Source organism: Nestor notabilis, unplaced genomic scaffold (genome assembly GCF_000696875.1).
Source record: "Nestor notabilis isolate BGI_N333 unplaced genomic scaffold, ASM69687v1 scaffold3044, whole genome shotgun sequence".
NCBI classification, from domain to species: domain Eukaryota; kingdom Metazoa; phylum Chordata; class Aves; order Psittaciformes; family Psittacidae; genus Nestor; species Nestor notabilis.
The window spans coordinates 13,953-26,207 of record NW_009926688.1 but is presented as its reverse complement, the minus strand read 5'-3'; the positions used below and the strand labels follow the sequence as shown (position 1 = coordinate 26,207).

At 52.8% G+C, this 12,255-nt stretch overlaps 2 protein-coding genes across 2 annotated transcripts in view; both read right to left on the bottom strand.

The window, feature by feature from the left end:
* Window positions 1-3,992: 3,992 nt before the first annotated feature.
* On the bottom strand, window positions 3,993-6,431 carry KLHDC7A (kelch domain containing 7A). Its single transcript, XM_010013652.1, has one exon. The coding sequence runs from the start codon at window positions 6,429-6,431 to the stop codon at window positions 3,993-3,995; it is 2,439 nt and encodes an 812-aa protein (XP_010011954.1).
* Window positions 6,432-11,873: 5,442 nt separating this feature from the next.
* IGSF21 (immunoglobin superfamily, member 21) overlaps window positions 11,874-12,255 on the bottom strand; it is a gene marked incomplete at its 5' end in the record, with an annotated part of 11,147 nt that continues 10,765 nt past the window's right edge. The window contains one exon of the mRNA XM_010013651.1: window positions 11,874-12,147. Within this exon, the coding sequence (XP_010011953.1) occupies window positions 12,074-12,147 (74 nt within the window). The remainder of the gene's footprint in view (window positions 12,148-12,255) is intronic.

Sequence of the window (12,255 nt, the reverse complement as noted above, 5' to 3'; positions counted from 1 at the left end):
TGGCCATAGATAGGTGGTCAGCTGGGATTAGGTGCAGGAGGGGTGAAGAAATGCATGGGAGAGGACAAGACACCTCTCCTTGGCTTTAAACCTCTCATGGAGGCTCTCCTGATGGCACCACAGCCCATAGCAGTGCAGATATTGCTGTAGGCAACTCTCCAGAGGGTCTAAGAGAAACCATGGCCAGGGGCTGAGCGATGCTACCTCCCTTCCTGGCACCTAGAGATGCTCTGATGGGTCTTTCCCTTCCCCCTGGCTTGAAATTCCTCCTTGGCTCCTCAACCACCGCTATGAGTTTGCTCCCGTTTGTCAGGAACAAGAGACTTAATTTGTCAGTTCACTACGTTTAATATTTCTTTCATGTATCACGTTGGCTTTAAATGCAAAACATGTCTGGATAAGCTCGCTTTTTCTGCTTGGTTTTTTCCTTTCCCACCCTGCTGTAGCCGATACATTGGAGGAAACCGTGTTGAACTAATAAAAAAAGAGTTTAAAATGCTGCTTTTGCACTTCTTTAATTGACTTCCAATTTCCATTCACGTCCAGCCCGGCACGTTGCAAAGAGGAAAAAAGAGCACTGAGAAATAAGAACTGCGTCACTCCCCGGTTTCTTCTCATCATCAAAAATGTCAAAATGAAGACTCAGAATCAATGTACATTAAACTATGTAATTGCCTAAATAAACGTGGCAGGGGGAGATAATGGGTCTTCCTGATTAGAAGAACTTAGTGCAAAGGTTCTATTTGGCTGCCAAGCAGCACGGTTTAGTGGTTGCACCCTTCTTCCTGGAGATAAAGCAGAGTGGGGGCTCAGAAGGCAGCGATGGGTGCAGGCGCTGGTGATGAAGGAGCTCTCTGCTGGAGAGAGCATCCTTGAGGGAGTTATAGGAATGGAAGAACTGCTAGTGGATGGTGGAAATGGGTTTTCCCGGCTCTCATGAGCCTGGTGGTTGTTGTGTTCTCTTCCAGCATCCAATCCTGGTGGTCTCCGAGCCAGTGAGGGTCCTGGCTTTCAGTGACTGGCCTTGCAGCAAGGGAAGAGGCTCCCAAGAGCAGGAGCTCAACCCCCAGCCTGGTTGAGCTTATTGCAATCTCTAAGTGTTCATTAATTGAACTTGCTTGGGGTGGGTTGTAGCTCCAAGGGACATGTGTTGAAGCTTTATTAGGATACACCACATGCTTCCCAACCCTTTTCCCTGTAAATCCTGGCAGCTTTGCCAACCCAATCAGTGTAAATAAATAATATCCCAACCGAAGCTACTCGATGGTCTTATGGTTCTCCTGAGAGCTGCAAGCCCGTTGTTTAAAGCTGCTGCCCATCAGAAACACAGAGCTGAGGGTCTGACAGAGCATCTGGCAGTGGTGGCAGGAGTTGGCTGGTGACACCAGGCTGGTATTTGGGAGCAAAAAAACAGTCATCCGGGTCTGAGTATCAGTTTGCATTTGTCCTTTCCCCTTTGCTTTCCCTCAACCACAGCCAAAAGTCATTTCACCATCAGTCACGGGATCCCTGCATGCTTCTGCTCCAAACCTGGTCATCCTTCCCTGCAGAACAAGCAGTGCCCCAGCACGGGATGTCCCCAGTGCTTTTAATCTGTTAAATGCCTCTCCAGGTGAATCATGGTAATATCGGAGAGTGCAGGAGCAGGGGGAGAGCTGCCCATGGTCCATTGTTGCTCATTGCTCACTGTCACACTGGGGAATGAAGAAAAGCTGCTGGGTTTTGAGGCTGCAGCCTGGCAGTAAGGAGTTAAAGGAGAGGTGAAATATTAAGTGGAAGCAAAGAGGCATGGCGGGAAGGGCAGGATCCCAGGAAAGCTCTTCTGGGGAGGGAGAAAAGAGCTGTCACCTGGAAGGGCTCCAGCTGCCCAGCTCCTGTCCAGCCAATGTGTCCTCTGCTCCCCAGGGGGGCAGGGATGATGAAAGGCATGAAGCCGGGATGCTGATGGGGACAAGAGGCTTTTGCAGGTTGCAAAGGGACTGGGCTGCTCTGGGGCAGCAGCCACGACTTGGGTTTTGCTGGGGGAGAAGTAGAAATGTGTTGGAGTATGTGTGAACCCATCTTGTTGAGCTTGCTGCTCTGAGTGCTGGCTATGGAGGTGGCTAAGTAACAAGGAGTTAATAATGAGGAGGTTTTTGACTCACGATGTTTACCATCCCAAACATCCCAATATAGGGAGATGCTGGGATACAGGAGGCTGCATCCCTGGGACATCTCTGGTGGGGTTGTCTCCCTGGGGTAGGAAGAGGTGGCTGCAGGGTGGGTGAAAGAGGCTGAACCACAGCAGCTTGTAGCATCACCCACCCTCCACCAGGCGAAGCAACATGCTACAGCTACTGAGCAAACCTCAGAAGCAGGGTTCAATAACACAGCCCCCCAAGCTTTCCTGACATGGGTCATGCCACTGACCTCCACAGGAAGCCCTGAAGGCAGAAACACAAGGCCTGCATGCAGTGATGAGACAAGTAATACTTTTGGGAGCACTGTAAGAGAACATTAACCTAAGCTCTCCTAAATCACTATGAGCAGCAGGGTGTAAATGGTGATACCATGGGCTGCTCCAGCACCATCTCTTATCTCCAGGCGCTTCAAGCGCATCCATGACTTCATGTTCCTGACCCACTGCCACCAGGGAAGCAGGTTCAGGAGGGTTTTATCCATCTGGGAGCTGGTTTTATCTGTCTGGGGCTGAAAGATGATGGATGACAAACCTTTTGAGGGGAAGAAAATGCAATTACCCGAAGTAAGCTTTTGGCAGGACATGGAGACAGCGGAGCGGCGTTGGTGAAACGAAGGGAAAAGAGGATAAAAGACCAGCTGCTCACATCCAGGGCCCTGCTTTACTTTTGGTTGCCTCCTCAGAGATGTTGTTCATGCAGTAATTAGCGATGTAAAACATGCATCAGCCTCTTTGTTCCCATTAGGCTTGGCTACGGTTTGAAGTGATGCACAACAGTAGTGTGGTTAATTTTACCCAATGTTCAGTTTAATTTCATTTAAGACCAGCTGTCTATAAATCTATAGTGTCTATTTACATCACGTACATATAAATATATATAGAACCCTGTGCTGAGGAGAAGGTAAATCTATGCCTGGAGAAGAGAAGCTGCATGGAGACCTCAGAGCAGCTTCCAGTGTCTGAAGGGGGCTACAAGGTTGCTGGAGAGGGACCTTCATCAGGGACTGGAGTGATAGGACAAGGGGTGATGGGGTCAAACTGAAACAGGGGAAGTTCAGGTTGGATAAGGCAGAAGCTCTTCCCTGTGAGGGTGCTGAGGCGCTGGCACAGGGTGCCCAGAGAAGCTGTGGCTGTCCCATCCCTGGCAGTGTTCGAGGCCAGGTTGGACACAGGGGCTTGGAGCAACCTGCTCTAGTGGAAGGTGTCCCTGCCCATGGCAGGGGTTGGAACTGGATGATCTTAATCTCCTTTCCAACCCAGACCATCCTATGATTCTATGTAACAGATAACAAGGAACTGGTAGGAGCAGTGAATCCCAGACTCCAGCCCTGGGGTGATGTGTATGGTCAAGCCTAAAAGCTCAGTGGTGGCTTGATGCTGATGGGGTGGTATCTCCTTAGTGATCAAACCTCCCTGCTGTGTTCCTCCACCATAAAATCCCCCGTGTGTTGTGTGTCCAGGTCAGTATTAATCACCCAGGCAGTGCACAGCTGGAAGCCTGCAGCACATTGTGGTTTATTTGCATCTGAGCAAGCACACCTATGTGTAAATACCTCTAAGCAAACAAGTCCACCCAGCTCCGGCTTTGTTCCTCCTTGTGTCTTCAAGGCTGGGTTTACTGTTAGTATCCAAGGGCAGTTTGTCTCGTTGCTTACAGGGCCTCAAGGATGCCTGCTTGGTGGTATGTATGGGTAGCATTGCCCTGGTTCCATCTTGGTCCCATGCTATGTGGTCCAATGTGGGCTGGTGGCTTCTTCTAGCAGCTTCCACCATCATGTCATGCCTGAGCTACCACCACTGCTGCATGGATCCTTCAAACCTGTGTTTGTGGCATCCCTCCTTCTGGCAATACCAGGACAGTTGGGAGGAGGCTGCCATGGGGTGACGGGAAGGGCTGCAGCTCCTTGGTCCCAAAGCGTGGTGAGATGTGGTCAGCCAAGAAGCGTATGTGGAAGTGCCGGCCAACACAGTGGACCAAGCTGCCCAGCACAGCACACTGGAAGCCACCTGGGTTGGCCATGGTGTAGGTGGCACATTCATACCATAGCTTGGCCTTGGCGCTGCAGCGGTAGACACCAATGCCCGTGCGGCGGTGGAGGTCAAAGCGGTAGATGAAGCCGTTGGTGCTCACCATCTCGGCTGTCCTGTTCTTGCCACCGCTGGCCAGGCTGACCCTCCAGGTGTCCGAGCGGGCAGCGTATCGCAGCAGCACATAGCGCAAGGTGCCTCCTGTCACATAGATCTCCCCATCACACACTGTGGCCGTGTGGGCCACAGCAAAGGTGTCACGGGGCAGGGGTGCAGTGAAGGTCCAGCGGTCCTGCCGGGGGTCATAGCGCTCTACTGTGTAGAGACATTCACCACCAATGGCATAGAGGTGGCCATCCAAGGCCACGAGCTTGCAGTGGGGCCGTGCTTGGTTCAAGGGGCAGATCTCCCTCCAGATGTTGGTCAGGGGGTCATAGCAGAAGACATGGTTGGAAGGTCTCTGCATCCGGCCCATGCCCTTGCAGCCAGCCACCACGAAGAGGTAGTTGAACATGCTGCACATAGCACACCCCTGGGAGACCACCTCTGGTGGCATGTGGCAGAGGTGGTGCCAGCAGTCTCCTCCTTCATCATAGCTGCAGAGGCGGCTGGAGTGGAGGCCAGGCTCCTGCAGGTTGACGTCTGCCACGACCATGCGCATCTTGCCCTTCATTCTCCACCGCAGGATGAGGTCCCGCTCGCCGGCATTGAGACGGCCATAGATGGACGGTGTCCTCAGCACCTGCAGGTAGTTGTCACTCATCACCTTGTAGGCAGCTTCCTGGAGGTGGTGGAGCTTTTGAGCCTTGGCTGTGCAGAGGACCTCGTAGCAGTTCCCCAGGTCCAGGTGGGTGGATGGTGGCATTTGGTCAGCACCGGCCACCAGCCCTGGCCAGGGGCTTGCAGATGGTGTGTCAGCTGGTGCTGTGACCCCAAACCCCTCCATGGGCAGGTGGAGGTGGGGGCTCTCAGCAATGTGGAGGACGCTGCTCTTGCGGCCAGGAGATGGTGGTTCAGGAGAAGGTTCCAAGCTCCCCGTAGATGCTGGAACTGTGGAAGAGGTGATGGGATCCTGCATTGCCAAAGTTGGGTCTGGCTCCTGGGTTGCAAAGTTCTGCATCTCTTCATTGACCTGCTCTGAGCTGTGGCACTGGGATGTTCCCAGAGGGATGTAGGGAAGAGACCTCTTCTTTGACACCGACTGGGAGATGGACTGGGCATAGTAGTCATAGACTTTGCCTTTTAGGCCAGGGCCTGGCTGCCCAGCCCCGTCGTTCACCAGCTGCTTGGTGATGTACCCCTCCTCCACCTGAATCTTTGCAACCGAGGAGAAGGAGTAGGAGGTGTCTGACTCTATGCTGCTCGTTGTCATCATTAGTGCCAGGTCTGAGGTGACACTGAGGGTCTGGATCATCCCCCCGTGCTCTTCAATCTCCTGGCTCATGCCTCTGCCAGCCAAATCCTGCTCCATGCTTTGGACAAGGCTGTCATCATCATTAGCAGTCCTGGGAGAGAGCCCGGTGCTGGGAGCAAGTGTTCCCTTCTCCCCAGAGCTGCTCAGTGTTTTGGCTGCATCCCCAGGCTCGTAAGAGTTCAGCTCACTTCCCAACTCACTTTCCAGCTCACTTCCCGGCTCACTTCCCGGCTCACTTCCCAGAGTTCTTGCCGGCTTGCTTCCCAGATCACTTCCTGACTCACTTCCCGGCTCTCTTCCCACCTCACTTCCCAGTTTGTTTCCTGCCTCACTTCCTGATTTGCTTGCCAGCTCACTTCCCAGCTCACTTCCAGGCTCAATTCCTGTCGCACCTCTCAGCTCGCTTCCCAGCTCACTTCCCCTCCTGCCCATCCCCGCTTTCCTGGCAGTCAGCCCTGGTTCAGAAACTATCTCCCCCTCCTCACCCCTCAGCAGACTCCAATCCCGCTGGGAAGGCGTGCGCCGTGTCCCAGTGCCACTCACTTGTGCGTTCCCACCACCCATCCTCCCCTCCTCACCAAACACCCTCCTCCACCGCAGACCCACTGCACCGTCCCCATCCCCATCCCCATCCCGATCCCGGGCAGCATTTTCCCTCTGCTCTTCCTTGGCCCGTGGGATTTGACCCCCAGCAAGCAAACGAGACCTATAGAACCTGTACGCCAGCGTCAGGAGGAGCAGAGCGGAGAGGACCAGCTTGCCGGCCAGTGGCATGTCGGAATGCCAGGACAGGGTTACCCGCTGGGGCATTTTTCCATGCCAGGAATGCAGAGAAGCCGATTAATGATTGTTGAGCGAGCCCAAAGCGTGGAGCTGAAGGTTTGGGGCAAGGTGACTTTGAGCGGACAAAGCTGGCAGGAGGCTTCTGGACAAGCTTTGCATGTTTGGGCTGGGCTGGGCTCCGGGGAGAAGGTGCAGCCTGGAGCTGGCAGCACAGAGCCGCCTTTATTAGCCTGGTAAACAGAGAGGCACAGACGGAAGCAAAGGGAAGCACAAAGGGAGGAAACATATCTCCTGTGAGCAGCCCGATGGTGCTGCCTCCTCAGTTCTTTGGCTATTTAGAAGCAAACATGCAATGAAAGGAGAAAATAAGTCGTTTTGTCCGGGAAAGGTTCCTCATCCTTGAGTGCAGGTGTAGGAAAGGGAGGGAGCAGCAGCCCGGTGCTGGGTAGACCTTTGGTCTGACACCCAGCAGCTGCGGGTGACTAATTCAGTAGCCTTCGTTTGCGGTGCGTTAGCTAATGAAGGGTGACAGGAAATAGCCTGAAAGCTTCTGGGGTCTCTTTGAGGCCAGCGTGAAAGTGGCAGGAGAATTAAGAGCTTCTAGAAAAGGACCTGGAGGTTTTCGGGGGGGGGGGACCATCACCAAAGAGGAAATCAAAGCAGGAGTTAAACTGCAGCTGGTAGCTGCCACATTGAGAGACCTGCATCAGTGTGCCCAAGGAGAGGGGTGAACTAAGGAAAGTACATGAAAACACTGGGACCAGGAAGAAATGTGGGATGGGAGGGATGGGAGTTGTCATTTTGAAGTGATGTGCTGCGGTGTGGGGGGTTGTCCATAGGGATTGGAGTCACTGTGGGGAAACTGAGGCACAGAGCATGCCAGACAGTGTCACATTTGCTTCTTTCTCCCCCTGGAAAGATGTCAGGGATGTGTCTGGTCCTGTTCCGAATTTCAAATATGCAGGGGAATTGTTGTCCCCATCATGCCTGAGGCAGCCAAGTCCCAGTGCTTGGATTGTGGCAGGGGAAGGAGAGAGGAGGGGGCCTTGGGAATGGCATCCTGCTGTAACTGCTGCTAAGCGAGCTGAATTCAAAGGGATAAAATGAATTTCCTTTTCCCTGAGGGGAATGTCTTACATGCTGAGAGATGCAGAAAGCAATGAGGCCCTACGAGGCCCAAATGTAGCTGGGGGTGGGCAGCTGCTGCTGTTTGTATGCTGGGACTCGCTAGCTTGGTCCTAATCCAGTGGGATTTGCTGGAGAAATGAATCCAGGTGATGCTAAACCAACTCGTTATATGAGGTGTAGGTGTCGTGGGTCCCTACTGCATGGGTCATGGGTATATGCAGTAGGAGGTCTTGCCATGGGTCTTTAGTAAGGGGTGGATGCTCATCAGCTCCTACCTGGTGTCCACAGCCTCCCAGGCCACCCCCTGGGCAGCAGCTCATCTTCACCAGCCATTGCATGAGGCGGGGGTACTGCCTTTTGCGATGGGGGCAGCATCTGAACCTCCTTGCGGCATATTCCCCACCATTCCCAGCATCTGCAAGGGCTGAGGTGCTGAATTTTACCTTATGGATTTGCACAGGGTGCCAAAGGGATTGGGGTTGTTGTGTATCTACTGCTAGACTTGCTGGGGATGCTCGTTAGGTGGAGGATCATGTACCATGTGCTAAATACTGCGATATTTATATATATGTATATAAAAAGGCTGGAAAGGGAGCAGAGGGGTAACTTCTCATGCTGGCTCGACAGTCAGGGACCCCTGTGCTCATCCCTGCTGTGAATAGTGAGAGCCCACCAGTGGCTTTTAGGGGGATTTTGGGGAAGTTCCACCTTGTATGGGTGCAGTGGGGGGAAATGCAGCACATAAGAGGTTGGGGTGTGAGGATATTTAGGTTAAAAGCTGGACTTTGGAACAGGGCATGCGCTGATGGGAGGAATGCTTCGGATGAGTTTGCTCCAGGGGCCAAAGCAACACCAGCCAAAACCCACTTACCTGCTTCCCTCCATCCTATTTGGGACGGGGACCCAAAATCTATCACTGGTGTACTCGGCTTGGCCAGAACCTCAGGGAAAGTGGTATCCTATCATCCTGTAAGCCCAGAGGGGCCTGAATCCAGGCTGGAGCTGAGGTAACCAGGATGTGCATCATGGCTGGGCACGTGTTTGGGGCTCAGCTAATTGGTGAAAGGTCTGGGCACACGAGTGGGGCTGTGGCCTCTGGGTTTCTTCATCTCTCATTGCTGCAGGTGCTTGCTTTAACCTGCAGGTAGATCTGCAGAGATCCCTGCATTCCTAAACTGTGAAGGATGAATTATGCATGTACTTGGTGGCCCCGCAAACCCGGCCATAGCAGTACCTGTGCCCAGTAATGAGGTAGGGGAGGCAGGGAAAGCACTGAACAAAGCCCACTGCTGTTCCCAGAAGTATTCCCAGCCCCACTGAGTTGGAGCATCCCTGATTTTATGCCCCCCCCCCCAATATCCCAAAGGCCTGGGGGCTTGGATGAGCCACATCCTTGAGAGATGCAGGGCTGGGTTGCCAAAACCCCAAGTCTGGGTGCATGCCAGGGTTATCCGTGTCATTTTATGGACCTTGGGAGGGTGACACATGGAGCACAGGGAGACATGAGGGTGTTCCCAGCAGGCAGCATGCTCTACTTGCTGTTGCCTTCACAAATGGCAGGATGGGGGGACCAGAGCCTGACTGCTGAGCTTGAGCTGTGGGGGTTGATGTCAGGAAGGAGGATCCCCATGTCTGACATAGCATGTGCCTTGAGGTGAGGAGGGTGAGCAGCAGCGTAGGGGAGCAGGGGCTGCATCTCGGAGCAGCAGTGACATCTCATCACTTGTGACTCTAATTGAATGTAATTGCCTCTTCCAAATCTTGCTAAACCCTGTTCAAAGTCCCCTGAAATCAGGGACCATCGATAACGTTGCTCCTTGGGGCTTTCCGCTGGCGTCATCCCCAAGAAGCACCATTAATATTTCACAAGCTAATCGTATCTCATAGGCAGGTTGTCAGCCACGAATCTGTCATCTCTCATCAATAATGAACCAACCTGAGAAGCTCTTTCCCCCTCCAGTCTCCTGCATTATTCACTGCCAGGTTCTCCAACAACGGGGTGTGTGGTAGGGGGGAGCCAGGGATTTAACTGATGTCTGTCATAATTACCTGTAGGATGGTGGATGGGGATGGAGAGTGAGGGTGGTTGGTGGCGGGTGAAGATGGAGAGATGGCAGGAGGTGAAGCAGGGCCCTGCACAGTGCGGACGGTTTTCTTTGGTTCACTGCTTGACGGGATGGCATGTCTTTGTGTCCATCACCTTGGAGGGGCTCTGGGAAAGCAGGCAGCATCACTGTGCAAAATGAGAGGCTCCCGTGTCCCCTCCCTCATTACTTTGGCTGTGCTGGCGCTGAGAAGGTCCCAGACTATAGCCTGATGCATCACCATGCTGGCATCCCTGGGGAAAAAGCTAAGCATCCCACATGCCCATGGAGGGGTGGATTTGTGATGCAAGACGACAGAGCCCACCGATCCCCTCCCAGCTGGTGGTTGTGAAGGTGATGTTGCTCCCAAGATATCACCAAGTAGAGCTGGATGATGGTGGTACTGCCATTGTAATGCTTCTCATTTCCACGGTTCCAGGCTAAAGCCACCACATTTGCATTTAAATGGAGGTCTGGGTGTCTGTAAATCCTCATTTTTTGAAGCGAGAAGGACTAGTGGTTGTTTAATCACGTTGGGATGAAGCTCACGGAATATCTCCAATGCAGTGAGGAGGGTTAGAAGCATCCGTGCTATGGTGGGGGCTCTCCTGTCTGCTCAGTAGTGTGGGGGGGAACAGCAGCATGCAGATTTCTCTAAAAACATGCAGAATTCCCTAAAAAATGAAGGTTCCCCTAAAAAACGAAGGTTCCCTTCTCGTGCAGGGAGGTGCAATGGGCTGGAGCAGTGAAAGCGGTCAGAGAGGGAGCAGACATTTGGGCAGCTCATCCAAAGGGATCCGGATGCTTGAATGCTGTTGCTTCAGGATGAAAGTAGAGCCACTGAACGTCCTACATCCCAGCCAGCTCCAATCTGTCCCTGTATTGTTTCCAACCCAAATTGTAAACCCATGTGCTTTTGTGTATGGGAAGAAACGTGTCTGTTCTGCTCCTTTGAGGCTGGGAAATCGCTCGCAGCGAGCTTGGCAGCAGAGCATGGTAAGGACTGAATCTGCTTAATAATAATTAATCATAATAGTAATAATAATGCTTAGCACTCGTACAGGGCTTTGCAAAGATGAAGCACCACATGGCTGCTGACTAATCCTATAGGATTAAGAGTTCCCAGAGGAAAAGACAAGGGAGCACCCTGTCCTCAGGTTCCTCCTAGTCTCCATCCACTCCCCAGGGATCCTGGCCTGGGGCTGGATGCTCTCGGGGCATCGTGGGGATGGAAAACTGGACAGGATTGGGGCAAAACCGCTTGGTTTTTGCAAAGAGCCATCCTGCAGCAGGATGAATGCTTACTGGGATGTGCCTGGTGACACCGGGTACCATAAGGATTGCCAGGATCTGGCCGTACGGGACTGTAATCTGTTTCCATGGTGATAATTAGCCAAGAGCGATGGGGAGGGGGTAACAGACCAAACGTGGATGCTTTAAACTCAGCTGGTGCTGGCGCTGCCCGATGGGACACATGCTGCCCACTCATGTGTGAGTGCTGACATTTTGGGTTGGGAGCTGCCTGTCACTAGAGATTGACTGTCCAGCCTGGGACAAGTGATGTTGCATGATGTCTGTCTTCCAGCAAAGCTCTGACCTGACCAAGGTCTGAATAAGGCTGGTGAGCCAAGCTTTTGGGCTCCCAGCACCACCATCTTTGTGTGTGTGGGCTGAGTGGGGCTCATCTCCAACATAGAATCATTTTAGTTGAAAACACCTTCAAAGCTCATCCAGTCCAACGCCCTGCAGGGACGTCTTCAACTCAATCAGGTTGCCCAGAACCACATCCAGCCTGGCCTGGAATGTCTCCACGGATGGGGCATCCACCACCTCTCTGGGCAGCCTGTGCCAGTGTTTCACCACCCTCATTGTAGAGGATTTCTTCCTCACATCCAGCCTGAACCTCCCTCTTGTAGTTTAAACCCATCACCCCTCATTCTGTCACAACAGGACCTGCTCAAAAGTCTCTCCCCATGTTTCTCATAGGTCCCTTTTAAGAACTGAAAGGCCACCATATGGTCTGCTGGAGTCTTCTCCAGGCTGAACAACCCCAGCTCTCTCAGCCTTTCCTTATAGGAGAGGTGCTTCATCCCCCTGACCATTTCTGTGGCAGTGAAGTGGGAATGGTGTAAATGGATTTTCCAGGGGAAACCTGGTCCTTGTCTCATAGAAAACACCCCTTCCAAGAACCTTGCAAAGCCTTTGGGTACCCCAAGACAGTGCTGGGCACCCCAGCACAAGGCAAGACATGAAGCACAGCCTCCTACCAGGGGGAAGAGTTCTCTTTTTCCTTTTAATTAAATTGTCTGAGGAAGCCAAGACACAGACAGAAAGAGACCGAGACTGTAAAGAGTATAGAAAACCAAAAAGAGAGCAAGAGAACCAACTGATGGAGGTGTAAATGCTGGGTGGAGCCATACGGAGGAAGAGGAGGAGGAGGAAGAGGCAGGCAAAGCTTCACGTTAGCTCCAGGATCACTGTTAGGGTGAGCGCCAAAACTAGTCTGAAGCCGCAGTGGCCGGTAAGTGAACCTAGGCAGGAGGAGAAAAGGGGTGGGAGATTAGAGAGCCGCATCTCACCACTTGGGTTTGAAGCAGGACAGGGTCACCACATTTTCTGGGGGGGATCATCCTCCTAAA

Coding starts and splice junctions, on each gene's coding strand:
- KLHDC7A (XM_010013652.1), bottom strand. CDS start 6,431: ATGCCCCAGCGGGTAACCCTGTCCTGGCATTCCGACATGCCACTGGCC.